General features: G+C 43.3%; 3 protein-coding genes across 4 annotated transcripts; 1 reads left to right on the top strand and 2 right to left on the bottom strand.

The window, feature by feature from the left end:
- Positions 1 to 562: 562 nt before the first annotated feature.
- LOC140864201 (glutamyl-tRNA(Gln) amidotransferase subunit A, chloroplastic/mitochondrial) lies at positions 563 to 5,241 on the bottom strand. Of its 2 annotated transcripts, none has more exons than XM_073268198.1 (10): positions 4,685 to 5,241; positions 3,384 to 3,707; positions 2,793 to 2,972; positions 2,598 to 2,692; positions 2,342 to 2,417; positions 2,105 to 2,182; positions 1,775 to 1,868; positions 1,619 to 1,668; positions 1,172 to 1,285; positions 563 to 1,027 (listed from the first exon to the last, which is right to left on the bottom strand). In XM_073268198.1, exons 1-10 carry the CDS (start codon positions 5,207 to 5,209, stop codon positions 935 to 937), a joined length of 1,629 nt encoding a protein of 542 aa, XP_073124299.1. In that variant the 5' UTR covers positions 5,210 to 5,241; the 3' UTR covers positions 563 to 934. The 2 variants fall into 2 exon arrangements, with proteins under 2 accessions (XP_073124299.1, XP_073124300.1); XM_073268199.1 differs by having other exon boundaries at positions 565 to 1,027; positions 3,396 to 3,707.
- Positions 5,242 to 5,408: 167 nt separating this feature from the next.
- On the top strand, positions 5,409 to 7,690 carry LOC140864385 (large ribosomal subunit protein eL20y). Its single transcript, XM_073268539.1, has 4 exons — positions 5,409 to 5,468; positions 5,619 to 5,734; positions 6,729 to 6,792; positions 7,166 to 7,690. Exons 1-4 carry the CDS (start codon positions 5,454 to 5,456, stop codon positions 7,505 to 7,507), a joined length of 537 nt encoding a protein of 178 aa, XP_073124640.1. The 5' UTR covers positions 5,409 to 5,453; the 3' UTR covers positions 7,508 to 7,690.
- Positions 7,691 to 16,470: 8,780 nt separating this feature from the next.
- On the bottom strand, positions 16,471 to 19,845 carry LOC140860409 (uncharacterized). Its single transcript, XM_073263426.1, has one exon. The coding sequence runs from the start codon at positions 19,843 to 19,845 to the stop codon at positions 16,471 to 16,473; it is 3,375 nt and encodes a 1,124-aa protein (XP_073119527.1).
- Between the last annotated feature and the right edge of the window lie 728 nt (positions 19,846 to 20,573).

The following is a 20,573-nucleotide window of genomic DNA, read 5'->3' on the forward strand; positions in this document are numbered from 1 at the left end:
CCTATGTTTTAAAAAAATTAGCATAAAAACCCCTATAAGAGGGTATAAATGTGCCCAAATTTGTATAAAATAGGGGTGAAATGTGCTACATTTTAAAAAACTGAGGGATGCATTAATCTATTAATATTTCTTAAGGGGTTTTATGCCTTTTAGACTTTTCACAAGGGTGTGAATGCAATTAGCCCAGAAATAACTGATAGGATTTAATTTTACTCAGGAATTTTATATGAGTAGACTAGGTGCAAAATGCCCTTTGTTTCCTGTTAGGTTTTTTTTTTAGTTTTTAGAAAAAAAAAAATGTAAACCATACTGCATTATTAAGCTAGTAGTTGCAAGAGCTTATTTAACTGTTTTCGAGCTTCTAGTTAATGAAATATTTGGAAATTATATGTAAAAACTGAAAAACAATTGGAATAAATCATTGCAAACACTCTTTACACATGAACTAAAATAAACCTCAAGGTACATATATAATGAAGCATCATGGCTTGTACCGAGTTCAAACTATGTTCAAAGTTGTTACATTATCCAAAAAAGCACAATAAGAAAGTGAGATTTCATTCAATGCCACATTATAATGGTCAAGTTTTTTCGGGAAAATAAGCAAAACCAAATATTAAGGCAACTAATGAAATTTGACGCTATACTATCTCGTGAAGGTGAATAAATTTAAAGTAATTTATACACGTTCTCTGTCCTATGTCTTCAATTTTCGGGTAGACAGATCACGGTCAATGACATGAATGAACTTCACTCCTAGTCTAACTTAAAATCCATAGCACAGCTAACTTTTTCAAGAACATCTGATAATGATACAAAGGAATAATAATTTTTTTTAAAAGTAAAAAGGTGGAATGAAAATCTGTAGAAAAATTCGAACCAAAAATCTCATCCTCCCGCAGAATATTTGCATGCAATCGACACCACATGGTGATTAAGAACCCCATTCATCAGCTATAATTGGTGGGATAAAAGAACCACCCTGAAGAGTCTGCTCAAAGATATGCCCTACACTCAACAACTTTTCCTGCATCATCAACATTCAGACAAATGCATCAGAACTTACTTTATTTTCTTATAGGAAGAGGACGCATATTAGATAGCATTGAGAGATGTATAGTGGCAGAATGAACAGGTTAATTTTTTGGCTAAAACAAGAATATTTCCTCACCTCATCAAATGCAGCTCCAATCATTTGAATTCCTACGGGCAGGCCCGCAGATCCCCCTTCAACAAATCCACATGGCACAACCAATGCAGGCAGACCAGCCAAGTTAACATTGACCTGCGTTTACAGATAAAAATTTAGAAGAATGGCAAATCAGAACCTTGCATGCGCAGCAAAGATGCCTTGTAACCTTTGTGCATCTCTCCCTCTACACATACACACACACACACATTTGAGATCGTTTCACCAAATGGGAAATGGAAAATGTTTTTCTACTCTAGCAATTAAAAATGATTTGGGTGTAAAGAACAATACCCCCTTAACCCCTTATGATGTAGGAACCACAAAGACTCGCGGCGCAGATGCACAAGATAAGGGAACAACAAAACACCTGAAAATCTCCAAATAAATACACAACTGCAAAATCTAGAAGTGTTTCTAAAAACTCACAGTCATTATGTCTCCTGCGTACATGGCCAGTGGGTCATTTTTCTTTTCACCTGGACAAATTACATAAATTTTTTTTTGAATGATTTAAAAAATAAATTATGGGTCCATAAACCAAAGATGAAATAACGCGCAACGTGAACTATGCAGGTGTCATACCAATCTTATAAGCAACAGATGGAGCAGCAGGAGTTATCAAGATATCATTTTTGTCCAAAGCTTCCTTGAAGCCATCCCGAATAAGAGTCCTAACCTGAAACAGCAGCAAGGAAAATAATCAAGTACAGAAACAAATAACAATATGATATACACTCATGACACAATGATTACACCAAATTACTTCCAGGGCGATAGTTGATCAGCTTATCAAACATTGAGTTTCAAATATTCTAGAGCCACAGTAGAATGACCAAACATACGATATTAATTTTCTTTATCTAAGTTGTCTCATCCATGAACAATATAAAAACAAGGAATTGGTAGCCAAACCTGCTGGGCACGCTTGTAATATGCATCATAATAACCAACTGAAAGTGCGTAAGTACCCATTAGAATTCGCATTTTAACCTGCAATAAGAAGATAAATGTTGCAAAGTGAATATCTGGAGAGGTTTTTTTCAGACAAAATAATGGAATAACAGAAGAAACTTTCCACAATAATGCATGCCATAAACCCATAGCACAACAATGAGCTATTTTTCCCCAATAGATTCTCAAGAGTCGTACCTCAGAACCAAAACCTTTAGCTCGGGAATCCCCATAGAGAGAATTAAGCTCTTCTCCAAAAACTTGATTGCCATATCTAAACAGAATAATAATTAGATACAACTTACAAGGTTTCTGCTGTTATTCCATACAATAAGTATTGGGTAGTTTAAAATACAGATGATTATATACTGCTGTCTCCCAAATCCGTCAATCAACATCCCACTAGTTCTCTCTTTGAAATTTGAATTCTCATAAATGAATGTTGTAATATAACCTGACACCATCATAGCGAGACAAATTCGATGATGATTCAGACGAAGCAAGGATATAGTAAGCTGGCAATCCAATGGAAAATGATGGTAATGAGACCTGCATCATGCAAAAAAATACCGAAAGGAAAAAATTATGAGTCTATCAGAGTGGCATACATAAAGGAATATTAGGAAATATATGACTGAGAAAAGGAAACCTCAGTGACAATGCACCCTAGTTCCTCCAAATGCAAAACAGCATTACGAATTGAAGATATTACTTCAGAATCAACCCCATCTCCAAGCGTTTCAGATATCACACCAACTTTCAGCCCCCTCAAGGGTTTAGACTCCAAGTAATCAATTGCAACAAATTGTGATGCATAGTCAGGAACTTCCTAAAAATTGTATGTCCATCAGGATTAAGAGACAGCTGAAGAATCTTGAAAGCATGACTTGCACACAACTCTTTTGTCTTTATCCTACAGTTCTGAACCAATGTATAGGAGCCAAGGATTCGTTTTTAATCTTAAGAAGGTAGAAACTAGACTAAATGGCTTGATTAGCACTCTCCTAGCCATAAAAAAGGTATGGCACTTAAAATTTGATGCATGATATTTTATACACACACATGTATAAAAAATAAAATGAGGTTTGCCTTCATTTATTCCCAACAACCGAACTATTCACCTTAACTCCTACACTGGTTATATGATATTTATGGTGCTTGATGGCATTTGATAATACCCCTTTAATTTGGCTTAGTAGAAGATTGGACGCTAGTGAAGCACGAATGCAGGTTTAAGTACTTGAACATTTACTTTCTTGCTACTGGTTGCATCAAAATTATCATATCCCGAAACAGTGTGAAGGAGAATTCCTGCATCAGCAACAGATGAACCCAGGCATCCAATAACATCCAAGGATGACGCATAAGCCACAAGTCCATATCTTGAAACACGCCCATATGTTGGCTTCAATCCAACAACCCCACAAAATGATGCTGGCTGCCGAACACTTCCACCAGTATCACTTCCCAGAGAAACCATGCACTGTCTGGCAGAAACAGCTGCAGCTGAACCCCCTGAAGACCCTCCTGGTACCCGTGACAGATCCCAAGGATTAGCCGTCACCTAACGAATATGAAGATGTGTCACCTGAGTAAACCATATCCAGTTACATGCTGTAATTTAAGCTAATTCTTCACTTTGTAACAGTTTATCAACTCAAGGAAAAACAGACGAAATAGTTGTAACAAATCAAAAGAGCTCTGAGCCATCTAAGTATCTTATCATGATTTTAATATCCATAAAGATCTTATTCAACACTAAAGGACTGAAAGTGCTGCAGTTATTTGTGATTGACCGTGCTATTTGATCTGTGCTGTTGGCTCAATAACCGAATATTCAAAGTCAAATCATGGACCACTTCTTTTTCAAGAACACCATCCATGGTTGATATAGGAATATAAGGTCACTACACTTTACTTTGGCACCTTTTACAAGAGAACATATAATGAATTATTTGAATCCATCTCTCCACCAAGTATCAGGTGTTACTTCAAATTTCAACATGGTGATTCTCTACACAGGGTAATGCAAGTAAAAATGGAATCAGTTTTAATCATAGTCACTAAAAGTTTGCAAAGCATGCGTCTCGACTCTAGGGGTACCTAGAATCTATACACAAGTCAAGACACAACTCTTCAATGAATCTCCACAACGAGACAAACAAGTCATAATGCTGCCCAACAGATTATTTCACCGGAGAAAGTGCATCGCTGATGTACATAATAACAATACCGCAACAAAAAATATATGCTACAAAGTGCAAAAATTGAGACTTTCTCCGCCAAGGAAAAAAAAACCAATATCCAGACATTTTACGGAAGTCCATAGACTGAAACTGTTTGTGAACAGAGACAATTTTAATCCGTCAAACACGTCCAGAAAAATTCACAAGCCTCAGTCCAGTTAGCCACATTGAACTTATTACCGATTCAGATGACCAGTTTTACGAGCAGGGAACCCAGTTCACTTAGCCACATTGCGAACCAAGTAAAGTACATGCAAAAATCAAACTCAATCATTGCTAAAGAAAAGATACTGACTTGATAAGCAGAGCCTTCAGTTGTACTCCCCATACCAAACTCATCTAAGTTCGTCTTCCCAACAATGATAGCCCCCGACTCCCTAAGCTTCTTCACTGCCGTGGCATCAAAAGGTGGCCGATAGTTCTCCAAAATTCTAGACCCTGCGGTCGAGGGCATGTCGGAGGTGCAAATATTATCCTTAACCCCGACCAAAACCCCAGCCAGGGGCCCCACTTCATCATTGTTCCTAATTTTATCATCCAGCTCCTGAGCCTGCCTCAACACGGCTTCTTCTGGAGAGACATAGAGGAAGCTTTTAACTTGAGGCTCAGTGCGGCGGAGGCGGTGGAGGAAGGACTTGGCGAGGTCGACGGCAGATGTTTGGCGGGAGAGGAGTGATTTACGGGTCGTGAGGATATCAGATGGCGGAGAAGAAATGGCGGTGGCGTTGGCGGGGTTGGGTGAAGCGTGTAGGCATTGGAAGGTGGTGGTGGCGGTGGCGGGGGATCGGAAGAGACGGGGCGGTTGGGCTGAGGATAGCATTTTCCGGTGGTGAACTGGAATGGAAGTCAGGGACTCGGCAGTTTATTATCTTGTTCGGAATTTGGGCTCCTTACGATGGGCACATGATAATATATTTGATATGGTCTAGCCCAATATTCGCCTTTGGCCCAATAGAATGACGAGCCCATTTAGTAGGGTTTCCTTCCATTTCTCATGCGCACGATATATAAATTGAAACCCTAACACTTTTTACAGGCGAGGCGCACATCGAAATCCACTGGAAATGGTGACATTCAAGGTACTTTTGTTGTAGATTCTCTAGCTGTCGTGTCTCTGAACTCATATGTTCTTGTAATTATACTTGTATATGCAATGCGTGAGGTGTTTGATTCGTGCAATTCGGGTTTGAAGCCTGATGTAATAATTGACTGGCTTTGTACTTGAGCAGTTCCACCAGTATCAGGTCGTGGGGAGGGCACTTCCGACGGAGACAGATGCGCACCCGAAGATCTACCGCATGAAGCTTTGGGCTACTAATGAGGTCCGAGCCAAGTCCAAATTCTGGTATTACACTCTCCGTCTTCTTCTTTATTTCCAGCCTCCCAATTGGACGCCATTGGATGTAAAAAGTTGTTACCTTGACAATTCACTAGGCTTGATTGGTCTATTTTTAGTTTAAGCCTGGTGGTTCTCAAAATTTTTAGGACCCCTTTAAACCAATTTAAGCTTCAACTGAAACCATGAATAATTGCGAATCAAAAGAGAAATGTTTGTGGGAGTACCAGTGCGGGAGTCCTGATATGGCAGGAGTCTTTTGTTTATTTATTAACATTTATTTGGCTATATAGCCCAATGCTGTATCTACTCTATCTAGGATTCAAGTGTTCTAAAGATCAGTAGGAATAGATTTTCCTTATTTTATTTTGGTCGGTATTTTTTATATAGAAGAATGACATTTTGATTGGATTACAACTTGATTTGTTTAGGCTCTAAACCCTTTATCTTATCTTTTATGATTAATGCTGGATGTATTCAGTTTTTTTTTCCGAGCCCTGGTCTTGAAGTAGAAGCAAGTTATGTTTCTCAGTGGCACATGACTTCATACATAATATGAAATGTTTTTTTTTGTTTCTTGGTTTTTTTTATGTGGAATATCTAAGTAATATCTCTCACGATGACCTTATAAAACCGGCTTTGGTATACCTTAGTGATATCTCTCACGTTGGCCTTATAAAACCAGGTTTGGTATATTTTAGTGGTATCCATAACTAACCCTCAAGATAAGTAAGATGAGAAAATAAAATAGGTTGTGTTTTAATTTCTATATATTTTTAACTTCCTGCAAGCTTCTCACTTCTGATAACTCCCAGCTTGCTTATCATATAGGTAATTTACTTTAATTACCATTAATATTTTTTTGCAACTTGTTGAAACATTTTTAGATGAACACAATTTTATTTAGACTTTTAGTAGTTAAATGTGTGCTCTTCCCACTGGTAAGTTAAAGATTTGAATTGATTACATTAAATGGGTTTTTGATAGTGTTTTATTTGTGAAGGTACTTCTTGAGGAAGCTTAAGAAGGTGAAAAAGAGCAACGGGCAGGTTCTTGCTATAAATGAGGTAAATGATCCAATAGTTCAATCTTCTGTCTGATCATTTCAGTTTATTTGATTTGAATAAAAACAGATCTAAAGATATCGGCTCCCATTTAGACTACCTCACTGTTCGAGGCTGTAACTTTCCTCCATTAAGCATTAGGATTTTAAAAAAAACATTCCACATGCTCGATTCATATTTTCAGAAATTCTGCCCTTGTGTTTGTGGTTGTGTTTACTGACATTATTGGATCATTTTCATAGATACTCTAATGATCTCATGTTCATTTGATACCGATAATGTGTTGTTCCTATGTGATATCTCGAGAAAACATGTTGATCATTGCGCTGACATTCACATTTAGACCATCATCTGTCTTTCCCCTGTGGGTTTGTAGATTTTTGAGAAGAACCCAACTACAATCAAGAACTATGGAATCTGGCTGCGATACCAAAGTCGAACTGGATATCACAACATGTACAAAGAGTACCGCGATACTACCTTGAACGGTGCTGTTGAACAGATGTATACAGAAATGGCTTCTCGCCACAGAGTTCGACATCATTGCATTCAAATTATTAAGACTGCAACTATTCCCGCTAAGCTGTGCAAGAGGGAGAGTACTAAGCAATTCCATGACTCGAAGATCAAGTTTCCCTTGGTGTTTAGGAAGGTGAGGCCGCCAAGCAGAAAGCTCAAGACCACGTACAAAGCATCCAGGCCCAACTTGTTTATGTAAGCTGATTGAGTTTAGCGATTGCCAAATTTATATCCTCTCATTTTGTAGTCGGTAAATTGAATCCAGTTTTTGGTTTGATTTTTCTAATCATTGGACAAATGTTCTCTCTACTAGTGTTGATCTGAAGTGAACTACGATAGATTATTCGTGATTATGAATGATCGAGTTCTATTTTTAATTTAAGCGGACTTTATTGCTGATGCTTTCTAGTGTATTTAGTAATTTAGAGTGTTCAGCCGTTGTGTTTTAATAGGCATTTTGCAATGTTGTAAATGGCGGGAGACAGTGGCGGTAGGCGGTCTTAATAGGCTTTTTGCAATGTTGTAAATGGCGGAAGGCGGTGGCGGGGCGGTAAGTGACCGCCCACCGCCTAGGCGGTTGAATTTGTTTAGCTATTGCATAGGTAATTATATACTAGCTTATTTGTACACCCGTTGTGTGTGATGAAAAAATTGATTTTTTAATTAAAATTAATGTTTTTTAAAAAAATTTAATAAATTTATGGGAACAAAAAATAAATTTTTTTGGATTAAATATTAGTCATAAGTTTATGATAAGTAATTTAAAGATAATAAATTATATATTTATATTATTTATTTTTCACCATTATTTTTCAAATAATTTGAATTCAAATTGAGGTCATACCAAGAGACCAAGTTGATTTTTTTAAGGCCTTTTCACTTAATAAATAGTATAGATAATCATGCAATGTAATCACAAATAGTCAAAATTTTTATGTAATATATATAACTAAATAATATTTATGCATAAAAAAGTTTCATACAATATAATACAATTTAAACAAAGTGCAAATAAATATATGCAAACTAACAAGACAATTAAGGTGGTGGCTGATGGCGACAACGGCGGAGGGCGGCTGGAAGCGGTTTGAGGCAGCGGTGGCTGATGGTGGATGACACTTGAAACCAAAAGTAAATGCAAAAGAGAGTGGTGTTTTTATTTTATCTAGATTTTTTAAATTGATTGTCTTTGCCTGGTTTTTAAAATTATTTGACTTTGATAGTAGAATGAGATTTTAAAATCATTCACCGCATTGACCGGCTCGCCCGCCTGATGGCTTTGAACCGCCTCAAAGACCGCCTTAAACAAAGGCGGGGCGGTCGAGGGCCGCCTATCGCTTAGGCGGTGCCTAGGTGGCCACCTTGACCGCCATTTAGAACAATGACATTTTTGCATGTTTATTCACACTATTTCCTTTGTAAAAATTTAAAAATAGACTTCTATTTTTTCCAGAGTCCTGATGAGTAATTTAGGTCAAACTTCATTTTGAAAAGTAATATTTTCAAGTGTATTTGATACTGATAGTATTTAAATATATATCAAATTAAATCATTTGACTTGAGTTATTTTACCAGCTATACCGCAAAAAATTACATTTGCTTCCCTTTAAATAACGCCTTTGGGTTGGATTCACTTGTATTTCATGAAAGAAAAACGCGGAGCAGCTGTTTCTTTTTCAAGAAGCCTTTGTATAATCTAAGTTAGAGAAATTGTTGGTAAGTGATGTGATCATGTATGATATACCTCAATAAAGTGATCTCCTGGGATGAGCTGAAGAAACTCCTCCAAATAAGAGATGAACTGCTGCTGACCTGAAACCACTAACAAGAATGTTAAGGGGGACCGGAAGGTGTTCCGGCGTATCCCCTCCGACGCTCAAGTCAGATGCTAGGATAGCGAAAATATAGAGAGTGGTGTGTGCCCACGAGTGAAGAATTAGGATGCAAATAATGAAAATGAACCTGATATTTATAGGAGAGAGCTCCGGATTTAGCGCCTACCTTCCTTATCAAGAATCCGCAAATCCCGGGATCACAATCCCGAATATTTAGGCTGAGATCTCGCCCGAATCTTGTCTGACAAAGGAAATGACAAACATTTAATCTGAGCTGAACTGTTATTATGAGGACGCTATACTACCTGGGGTCATATGGAAAAGGGATGAGTGATCTATTGCTGAACCCCTGAACTCAACCCGAGCACTGATCCTAACATCTTAGCTAGCTCATCAAGGTTGTCCAACCCCTCTACCGAGCTAACTCCCTACTGACATCGGGGCTGAGATGAATTCCAGAGCTCCCAACCTAAGATGGAGATGATGGTGGAGGAGTTTGAAGGAGGTCCTAAGCTCCCGAGCTGAGCTCCCGAGCTGAACTGGATGATGGTGTGGAGGAGCTTGACTGAGCTCCCGAGCTCCCGAGCTCCCGAGCTGGGTGATGGTGGTGGAGGAGCTTGACTGAGCTCCCGAGCTGGGTGATGGTGGTGGAGGAGCTCGAAGGATCTCCCGAGCCGACCTCCTGGACCATCCTGTCTATCTAAGGATTGATCTTTACCTTAGGGTCGTCTTTGCGCTGAGGTGATTTCCTCATCGGGGTATCACAAGTCCCTCCCATAAAAGTCGAATTGAGGTCAAAGACTCGAAATTCGTTTTTATGTTGAGATGACCCTAAGTGGATGCCGAGCTAAGGTGCCTCACCGAGCCCAACTGTCATTCCGGCAAGTACTATGTAACGGTAATTTTTTGAATTCTACTCGATCTGAGCCGTCCACCTGTCCCAAGATCAATGACCTGGATTGATCCGAACTTTCTATAAATAGGCCTCACTGTAAAAATATCATTTTTACTTTCTCCGTCTCTTGTTTTTGTGAATTCTCTCTTGGATTCCTTTCTTTTTCCGAGCTCCTTTGCTTTTCTTTCCTTCTCAAAGTTTCCGAGCTCCTTTGCTTTTCTTCCCTTCTCAAAGTTTCTGAGCTCCCTAAGTAAGTAAACACTCCTCATGGCTACTTCTTCCCGAGCTTATTCTGGAAGCTCAGACGAAGTATTTGCTGAGGTGGATCGATTTGATTCCCTCACTCTTACTGCAGGAGAGCCTACAGGCCAGGATCTTGCTTTCGCATCATCCCCTGCTCGGGATGATGACCTGGGCTACGACCCTGAAGCCCCTGTGGTGCCGTGGTATGAGCAATACCCCTCCGAGCTGGATGCTTCGGATGAGGACAAGATAAGAGCTCTATCCCACGCCCCTAAAAATTACGAGTTTATCATTCCTGACCCCACAGACCGAGCTAACCACCCTCCTCCAGGATTTTATACTTTTTATTTAGATCAGCTGGAGGCAGGTCTTAGATTTCCCCTCCCCTTACTTTTCCAACAGCTCAGCCGATATTATGAGCTTCACCTAGGACAGTTCACCCCCAACTCCTTCCGAACTCTTTGTAGTTTTGTAGTTCTTTTTAGGACTCTGGGCTTTGAAGTTAACTGTTTTACCATTTGTAACTTCCTGCTGCCCAAACGTTCTGAGGAGGGCCCCTTTTATTTTTCCTGCCGACCCAACTGTAAATTTTTTAAGGGTTCTCCCAGCTCCAATAAAAATTGGAAAAATGCCTTCTTTTTTGTATGTCCCTCTGACGATTGGGACATATGTTCTGCTTGGAGGGATGTTCTCCCCCTCCTACCTGTTCCCACCCCGGGCTTTCGTCAAGGGGAATTGTTTATCGGAGCCCAAAGGGCTATAGGGGGAAGGTGCTTTGATGTCTCTGCCCTTTTGGCAGAGGACCTGCTATGCCACCATGAGCTCAGCTCGGCAGATGTTTCCATTCGAGGAAACTTAGGTACGGCCTTTCCCCCGCCCGTGCTCTGCTTTACTAATATTATGCTATCTCATTTCTTGTCCTGACCTTCCCTATGTCTCTTGCAGAAAAAAGGGTTATGGACTCAGCCATGAGGAGAATGTTGGAGAAGAAGAAAACAACTGCCCCATCAGGGAGCCGAGCTGCAGGGAGCTCAGCCAAATCTAAAGCCCCTTCACCACGGGCCACCAGCAAGCCGGAGCCTTCTGCCACCCCGTCCAAAGGCTCCAAAAGGCGGGCACCGTCAAGCCCTCACCCGGAGGTAGTGGAGCTGGACTCCGGGAAGTCTTTTATTTCGGAGGTGGCGCCCTTTCGTCAGTTCAGGGCGGAGAAGCCTCAGACTCCCGTGGTCCGGTGCAGGACCAATTTCTTCGAAATGTACCACGATGCCCTGCGCATTGTGGGGGTCGGGCCTACTCCCACGGCTGGGTCAGTCCTCCGGGATATGATTTCCCAGGCTGATGCCGATTATGTGAAAAGCCTTGGATGGGCTGAGCTGATGCAACGTTCTAACACTGCCTCAGCTGAGGTAACCTTCCTTTGTTCAGTACTTTATGTTCTTCTTTTGCATTCTCTTTTAATTGTTCTTTTCCTTTCCTAGGCTGCTGTCCTGAACGCCGAGATGTCCCTCCGAGCTTCCATGACTCGAAAGCAACTTTCTAAGGATGCCCGAGGTTATGAAGCTCATTTTGCTGAGCTTAGCCAGTTAGCGGAGGAGGCGAAGCTTGGTTATGAGAAGGAGGTAGCCAATCTCCGAGCCCAGATGGAGGAAATGAGGATGGGCTTCCAAACTGAGCGGCTGAAGCATCAAAATGACCTCCGGGTTTCCGAGGTGCAGAAGGAGAATCTTCGGGGTGAACTCAAGGGGTCCCATGATCAACTTGCTCAGGCCCTTCAAGAACTGGAAGATTCCCGAGCTGAGCTTTCCAAGGGAGCTGAAGGCTTCAAGGAGGCATTCTTGAAGTCTGATGAGTATATGGACGAGGTGGCTGCTCAAGCCTATGGTTATCTGGCCAAAGGGTTCGACGGCTGCACTCAGCAGTTCAGGGCGGCAGGCTATCCTCCTAAAGGGACCCCTGTAGACTTCCTGGACCTAGACGGGTTTGCCCTCTCCCTTACCTCAGCAGAGGCAGCAAAAGAGGATGGGGGCGCAGATGAACAGGGTGAGGATGAGGGCGAGGGAGAGAATGAGAGTTAATTTAGGGTTTTTGGAGATGTAAACATTTAAATTTTTGTCAGATTATGCAAACTCAGTTCTATTATTATTCTTTTAGGTTATCACAATTTGAGTTGCGATTACTAACACCTTAAAATGAGCTGAGCCGAGATCCCTGGAGGGATGCAAAATTAACACTTAAAAATAAACGAACACCCAAAAGGCATTGAGCTGAGCTTACCTCTAGGTGGCCGAGCTGATCTCCTTAAGGGGAGGTAAAATAACCACTTAACAATAAAACAACACCTGAAAGGCCTTGAGATGAGCTGATCTCTAGGTAGCCGAGCCGAATTCCCTAAGGTGGCCGAGCTCTTGAAAGGGAGGCAAGATAAATACTTAAAAATTAACCAACTCCCGAAGGTGAGCTGAGCTGATCTCCTGAAGGAGGCAAAATAGATGCTTAAAAATTAACTAACTCCCGAAGGTGAGCCGAGCTGAGCTCCTGAAGGGAGGCAAAATAGATGCTTAAAAATTAACTAACTCCCGAAGGTGAGCTTAGCTGAGCTCCTGAAGGGAGGCAAAATAGATGCTTAAAAATTAACTAACTCCCGAAGTTGAGCTGAGCTGAGCTCCTGAAGGGAGGCAAAATAGATGCTTAAAATTAACTAACTCCCGAAGGTGAGCCGAGCTGAGCTCCTGAAGGGAGGCAAAATAGATGCTTAAAAATTAACTAACTCCCGAAGGTGAGCTTAGCTGAGCTCCTGAAGGGAGGCAAAATAGATGCTTAAAAATTAACTAACTCCCGAAGGTGAGCTTAGCTGAGCTCCCCGGAGAGAGCACAGTACGGATTTACAAATAAACTAATCATTCGGAGGCGCTGAACAGAGCTGATCTCCTTAAGGGGAGCAAAGTACTTGTCTTAAAATAAACTAACACCCGGAGGCGTTGAACAGAGCTGAGCTCCCTAAGAGGAGCAAAGTACTTGTTTTTAAAAATAAACTAACACCCGGAATCCGAGCTGAGCTGTAGGAGCCGAGCTGAGCTGCCGGAGCCGAGCTGAGCCTCTGGAACCAAACTTCCGACCTGACCTAAAATGTGTTCTCAGATTGCCTAATTGGGCTCCCGAGCTCCCCAGCCAATATTCCTGGACCGCCAGCTCATCTACATGAGACCACTATGAAGTGACCCGCAACTGAACTGCGCCCGAAAATCAGGGTCGAGGTGACTAGACTAAGGCAAAGGGCTGAACCAAAGTCAGGGGCCTAAGAGGCGTGACTAAGGTGATGAGCTGAACCCAAGTCAGGGGCTCAAGGAGCGTGACTAAGGTGATGAGCCGAACCCAAGTCAGGGGCTCAAGGAGCGTGACTAAGGTGATGAGCTGAACCCAAGTCAGGGGCTCAAGGAGCGTGACTAAGGTGATGAGCTGAACCCAAGTCAGGGGCTCAAGGAACGTGACTAAGGTGATGAGCTGAACCCAAGTCAGGGGCTCAAGGAGCGTGACTAAGGTGATGAGCCGAACCCAAGTCAGGGGCTCAAGGAGCGTGACTAAGGTGATGAGCTGAACCCAAGTCAGGGGCTTAAGAAGCGTGACTAAGGTGATGAGCTGAACCCAAGTCAGGGGCTCAAGGAGCGTGACTAAGGTGATGAGCCGAACCCAAGTCAGGGGCTCAAGGAGCGTGACTAAGGTGATGAGCTGAACCCAAGTCAGGGGCTCAAGGAGCGTGACTAAGGTGATGAGCCGAACCCAAGTCAGGGGCTCAAGGAGCGTGACTAAGGTGATGAGCTGAACCCAAGTCAGGGGCTCAAGGAGCGTGACTAAGGTGATGAGCCGAACCCAAGTCAGGGGCTCAAGGAGCGTGAGGTGATGAGCTGAACCCAAGTCAGGGGCTCAAGGAGCGTGACTAAGGTGATGAGCTGAACCCAAGTCAGGGGATCAAGGAACGTGACTAAGGTGATGAGCTGAACCCAAGTCAGGGGCTCAAGGAGCGTGACTAAGGTGATGAGCCGAACCCAAGTCAGGGGCTCAAGGAGCGTGACTAAGGTGATGAGCTGAACCCAAGTCAGGGGCTTAAGAAGCGTGACTAAGGTGATGAGCTGAACCCAAGTCAGGGGCTCAAGGAGCGTGACTAAGGTGATGAGCTGAACCAAAGTCAGGGGCTCAAGGAGCGTGACTAAGGTGATGAGCCGAACCCAAGTCAGGGGCCTAAGAGGCGTGACTAAGGTGATGAGCTGAACCAAAGTCAGGGGCTTAAAAAGCGTGACTAAGGTGATGAGCTGAACCAAAGTCAGGGGCTCAAGGAGCGTGACTAAGGTGATGAGCTGAGGCACATTTACATCAATATTTCTGAAAAAATAACTGCTTATAGATAAACGTAGAAAGTAGCTTGTACAAATTACAACTTAAAGGAAAATTGAACTTGCAACATTTAAGAATAATATTTGCGTAAATTGTAAGCGCTCCAAGGTCTCTTCAACATCTTTCCTTTTGAATCCTCCAAGTAGTAAGCATCCGAACTGAGCCTCATCACCACCTTGTATGGTCCTTCCCATTTAGGGTCGAGCTTCCCTACAGCCACCTCCTGAACTTTTCTCAGCACCAAATCTCCTACCTGGAAATCCTTCCTGCGCACCCGACGATTATAGGACCGAGCTATCCTGTTCTTGTATGCCTCCATCCTGATAGCAGCAGCTTCTCTCTTTTCACCCAAAAAGTCTAAGTCTTCCCTCCTTCTCTTTCCATTTTCTTCATCATAGAAAATGATCCGAGCCGACTCCTCTTCAATTTCTACTGGCAGGACGACCTCATTTCCATACACCATACTAAATGGAGTCTCTTCAGTTCCAATTCTTGGTGTGGTACGATATGACCATAACACACTAGGGAGCTCTTTCACCCAATTTCCCTGGGCTTGGCCTAAACGCGTCTTCAAGCTTTGCACCAAAGACCTATTAGTCACCTCCACCTGACCATTACTCTGAGGATAATGGACAGATGTGAAGTGTTGCTGAATTTTCATTTCTTTACACCAATGCACTCGAGCCCCTTGAAACTGCCTCCCATTGTCAGATATGAGCTTACGTGGTACTCCAAATCTGCACACAATATTCTTCCACAGAAATTTCAAGACTTGCCCTTCAGTAATTCGAGCTAAAGCCTCGGCCTCAACCCATTTAGAGAAGTAATCAATGGCAACCAACAAGAATTTCTTTTGAGCTGGGGCTGGAGGGAAAGGACCCACAATATCAATTCCCAATTGATCGAAAGGACATGCTGCTACTATCCCTTTCATTAACGCTGCTGGTTGGTGCTGAAGTCTACTATGTCTTTGACAACTATCACAAGAAGTCACCAAAGTTATGGCATCCTTCAGAATAGTGGGCCAAAAATATCCCGCCAAGAGAACCTTACGAGCTAGAGAATAAGACCCTAAATGATTACCACAACACCCCTCGTGTATCTCCTTTAGGACATAATGAGCTTCTTTGGGGCCTATACACTTGAGAAGAGGTCCGGCAAATGACCTCTTATAAAGAACTCCCTCCATCATCACAAAGCGGAGACTCCTCTGTTTCAACCGATATGCCTTCTTCGGATCCTTTGGTAACTCCCCCTTCTCTATGTAATCCAAGAGCTCCTTTCTCCAGTCACTCTCTTCCTGAGCTAATGGTGAGAGCTCAGTAGAGGGTGTCAATTCCACTTGCACAACAACTTTCCTGGTCTTCCAGCTATGAAGTGAGCTAGCCATCTTGGCGAGATAATCTGCTTTTTCATTGTCCTCCCTCGGAATTTGTTCAAACAACACCTCATCAAAGAAACCCTTAGCTTCCTCTATCGTCCTCATATATTCCTTCAGCTTTTCATTTTTGACTTCATACGTTCCATTTACCTGCTGGGCTACTAACTGTGAATCAGAGTAGAGGTGCACCCGAGCTGCCCCAGCTTGCTTAGCTGCTCGGAGGCCAATCAACACAGCCTCATACTCTGCTTCGTTATTAGAAGCTCGAAAATCCAACCTAACTGCTAATCTGATCTCATCTCCACGAGGGGAGATCAAAAACACCCCCACCCCACATCCTTCACTATTAGAAGAGCCGTCAACGTATACTTTCCACAAATCCTCTGCTTCCATATGTCTCGTTTCGGCAAGGAAATCAGCTAACGCTGGGCCTTAACGGCCGTCCTTGGTTCATACTGGATATCATACTCACTGAGCTCCGTAGTCCACTTTACCAACCTTCCCGAAATATCAACTCGAGTTAATATCCTCCCAATATGGCTGTTGGTTAGCACCACAATAGGATGTGATAGAAAGTAAGGTCTGAGCTTCCTTGCTGTCATAACCAAGGCTAATGCTAACTTTTCCACCTCTGAATACCGAAGTTCTGCACCCTTAAGGGCATGTGAGAAGAAATAGATAGGGTGTTGAGCTGTTCTCTCCTGCCTAATAAGTACTGAGCTAACGGCCCCTTCCAAAGCTGATAAGTAGATGTACAATGGTTCACCAGGAATTGCCTTAGCCAACACAGGGAGCTCAGCTAAGTAACTTTTTAAGTCATCAAATGCCTTCCCGCATTCATCATCCCATTCAAACTTCTTGGCTTTGCGAAGCACCTTGAAGAAAGGTAAGCTTCTATGGGCTGATCTTGATATAAATCGAGACAAGGCTGCAATCCTTCCTGCCAACCTTTGAACTTCTTGCAAGTTACGGGGAGCAGACATGGATCGAATAGCCTGCACCTTCTCAGGATTGGCCTCTATGCCCCTCTCAGTAACCATATACCCCAAAAACTTACCTCCCCTGACTCCGAACACACACTTCTCCGGATTAAGCTTCACCTGATAAGCCCTCAAAGTCGAGAAAGTCTCCTCTAGGTCGGCCAGCAACCCCACATCATCCTGAGACTTTACCAGAATATCATCTACATAAACTTCCATATTTCTGCCAATTTGGGAGGCAAACACTCTGTCCATGAGTCTTTGATAAGTGGTCCCTGCATTCTTCAAACCAAAAGGCATCACTCTGTAACAAAAAGTTCCATGAGAGGTGGTGAAACTTACTTTGTCCTGATCTTCCTCCACCAGAGGAATTTGATGATACCCTTGATATGCATCCATGAAGCATAAGTACTGATGATCTGCCGTTGAATCAACCAATTGATCAATTCGAGGCAGGGGATAGCAATCCTTTGGGCATGCCTTATTTAGGTCCCTGAAATCAACACACATCCTCCACTTGCCTGAACTCTTAGGGACAAGGACCACATTGGATAACCAGGTAGGGAATTGCACTTCCCTAATGTGTCCTGCCTTAAGAAGTTCCTCTACCTCTTTTTTAATGACTTTATCCTTGTCTGGACCAAAGTGTCTCTTCTTCTGTTTTATCGGTCTTACTCCCGCAAGAATATTTAATCGATGAACCATAATTTCTGCACTGACCCCTGTGAGCTCCGATACAGACCAAGCAAAAACATCTTTGTTCTTCCTTAAGCAACCAACCAAATTTTGCTTCACTGATGGGCTCAGATCAGCAGCTAATTTGACAATCTGAGCTCCCGGGATTAATTCCACCTTCTCATGACCTTCTTCGGACATCAGAAGCACCTTCTGTCCGTGTGTCTTCAATGTTCGACCTATTGAAACCATTCCTACCTCCCTCTTCTTCTTCTTTGAATCAATCCTTACCTCATTCACATAGCATAACCGAGCTGCTTTCTGATCACCCCGAACAACCCCCACTTCTCTTCCACTTGGGAACTTCAACTTCTGATGATAGGTAGATGCCACGGCTCGGAAATCACTCAGGGCAGGGCGCCCCAATATTCCATTGAAAGAGGATGGTGCCTCCACCACGGTGAAGCAAGCCATTTTGGTTACTCTCTGCTCTCCACTCCCAAGGGACAAGGGGAGCACTATCTGTCCCAATGGTTGCAGAGCATGACCCGTGAACCCATACAACTCTGTGGTGATTGGATCCAATTCAAATCCTTCCAATTTCATTTGGTCCAGAGTTTCTTTAAAGATAATGTTTACTGAGCTCCCAGTATCCACAAAGATACGAGCCACGTCATAATTGGCTATGGTCAAAGTGACCAGTAGGGGATCATTATGAGGTAGCACCACATCCTTTAAATCTTCCCTTCCGAAACTGATGTTCGGGTCAGTGGGACAGCTGAGTTGCGAACTTACCTCAAAATTTTCCAACCTACGCCCGTGAGCTTTGCGAGCCCTTCCCGAATCTCCATCCGTACTACCCCCGGAGATCATATGGATAACACCCCGATCGGGATGATTTGCAATCTGTTGCACCCTATCTCCTCGACCGTTTGGAGAAGCTCTTCCCTGATGATCACCTTGATTCTCTCTATCTTCATTCCTTTGATTCCTCCATTGAGGAGCTCGGCCTTGGCGAGGAGGATTTGCTCTTTGAGTCAGCTCAGCTCTGATTCGAGGGTCATCATACATGATCCTTTGAACCTCCTCACCTAGCCTCTGACAATCATTGGTGATATGCCCATACTCCTGATGAAAATCGCAAAACTTGTCAGATGGCGGTAACCGCGGGCCTTTCTCAGCATTGCGGGGCCTCACAAGTGCTCGCCTATCCTCACATACTTGCATTGCCTTCTCCAGGCTCACCGATAGGGGTACATAGGGGTAGGGTCCTTTGGCCCTGTTCATCTCTTCTGCCACCCTCTTCCTTCCTCCTTCTGTCTTTCCCTCGGCCTTTGCTCCCACCTTGGCACTAGGCTTACTTCCAGACGTTCCTTCCTGTCTCCTCTGCCTCTGTGCATCCTCCAAATTCACGTACTTCTCAGCTCTACTAAGGAGCTCATCATAAGTCAAAGGAGGCTTCTTGACTAAGGATCTGAAAAACTCCCCTCCTCTCAACCCTTGAGTGAAAGAGTTGACCAAGGTGTCCGCCGTGGCAGCAGGTACTTCCAGAGCTGCTGTATTGAAGCGCTGAACATACTCCCGCAACGATTCCACCTCAGATTGCTTCATATTGAACAAACTGAGAGAAGTCTTCAAATATTTCTTGCTACTCGCATACTGGTGTAGAAAAGCTGAGCTGAAGTCATTGAAACTCTGAATACTACCAGGCTGTAAAAGGTTGAACCATTGCTGGGCTGACCTTACCAAAGTAGTGAGGAAGACCCGACATTTAATTGCATCTGAATATCTATGCAACAAGGCTGCATTTTCAAATCTCCCCAAGTGTTCCTCCGGATCTGAGCTCCCGTCATACTCCCCTAAAGTAGGCTGCTTAAAATTTGCAGGGAGTTCCTCATCTAAAATAGCCCGAGCAAAAGGACTTTCCCTTTGTATAGGCCCAGGCCGACCTCCTACTTGCCGACCTAGTCTCCTAATCTCTTCCCACACCGCATCCATTGGGTTTGGCTGACCCACGGGAGGAGGTGGTGGATTGTGACCCATGGCCGCTTGCACCGTTTGAGTGATGAACTGACTGAGCTGATCTACAATCATATCCGCCACATTTCCTCTTCCCCTTCCTCTTCCTCTTCCTGCCATATCTACGTCTTAGCTCGATGTTCCCACAGACGGCGCCAATTGATATACCTCAATAAAGTGATCTCCTGGGATGAGCTGAAGAAACTCCTCCAAATAAGAGATGAACTGCTGCTGACCTGAAACCACTAACAAGAATGTTAAGGGGGACCGGAAGGTGTTCCGGCGTATCCCCTCCGACGCTCAAGTCAGATGCTAGGATAGCGAAAATATAGAGAGTGGTGTGTGCCCACGAGTGAAGAATTAGGATGCAAATAATGAAAATGAACCTGGTATTTATAGGAGAGAGCTCCGGATTTAGCGCCTACCTTCCTTATCAAGAATCCGCAAATCCCGGGATCACAATCCCGAATATTTAGGCTGAGATCTCGCCCGAATCTTGTCTGACAAAGGAAATGACAAACATTTAATCTGAGCTGAACTGTTATCATGAGGACGCTATACTACCTGGGGTCATATGGAAAAGGGATGAGTGATCTATTGCTGAACCCCTGAACTCAACCCGAGCACTGATCCTAACATCTTAGCTAGCTCATCAAGGTTGTCCAACCCCTCTACCGAGCTAACTCCCTACTGACATCGGGGCTGAGATGAATTCCAGAGCTCCCAACCTAAGATGGAGATGATGGTGGAGGAGTTTGAAGGAGGTCCTAAGCTCCCGAGCTGAGCTCCCGAGCTGAACTGGATGATGGTGTGGAGGAGCTTGACTGAGCTCCCGAGCTGGGTGATGG

Source organism: Henckelia pumila, chromosome 4 (assembly GCF_033568475.1).
Source record: "Henckelia pumila isolate YLH828 chromosome 4, ASM3356847v2, whole genome shotgun sequence".
Classification (NCBI taxonomy): Eukaryota; Viridiplantae; Streptophyta; class Magnoliopsida; order Lamiales; family Gesneriaceae; genus Henckelia; species Henckelia pumila.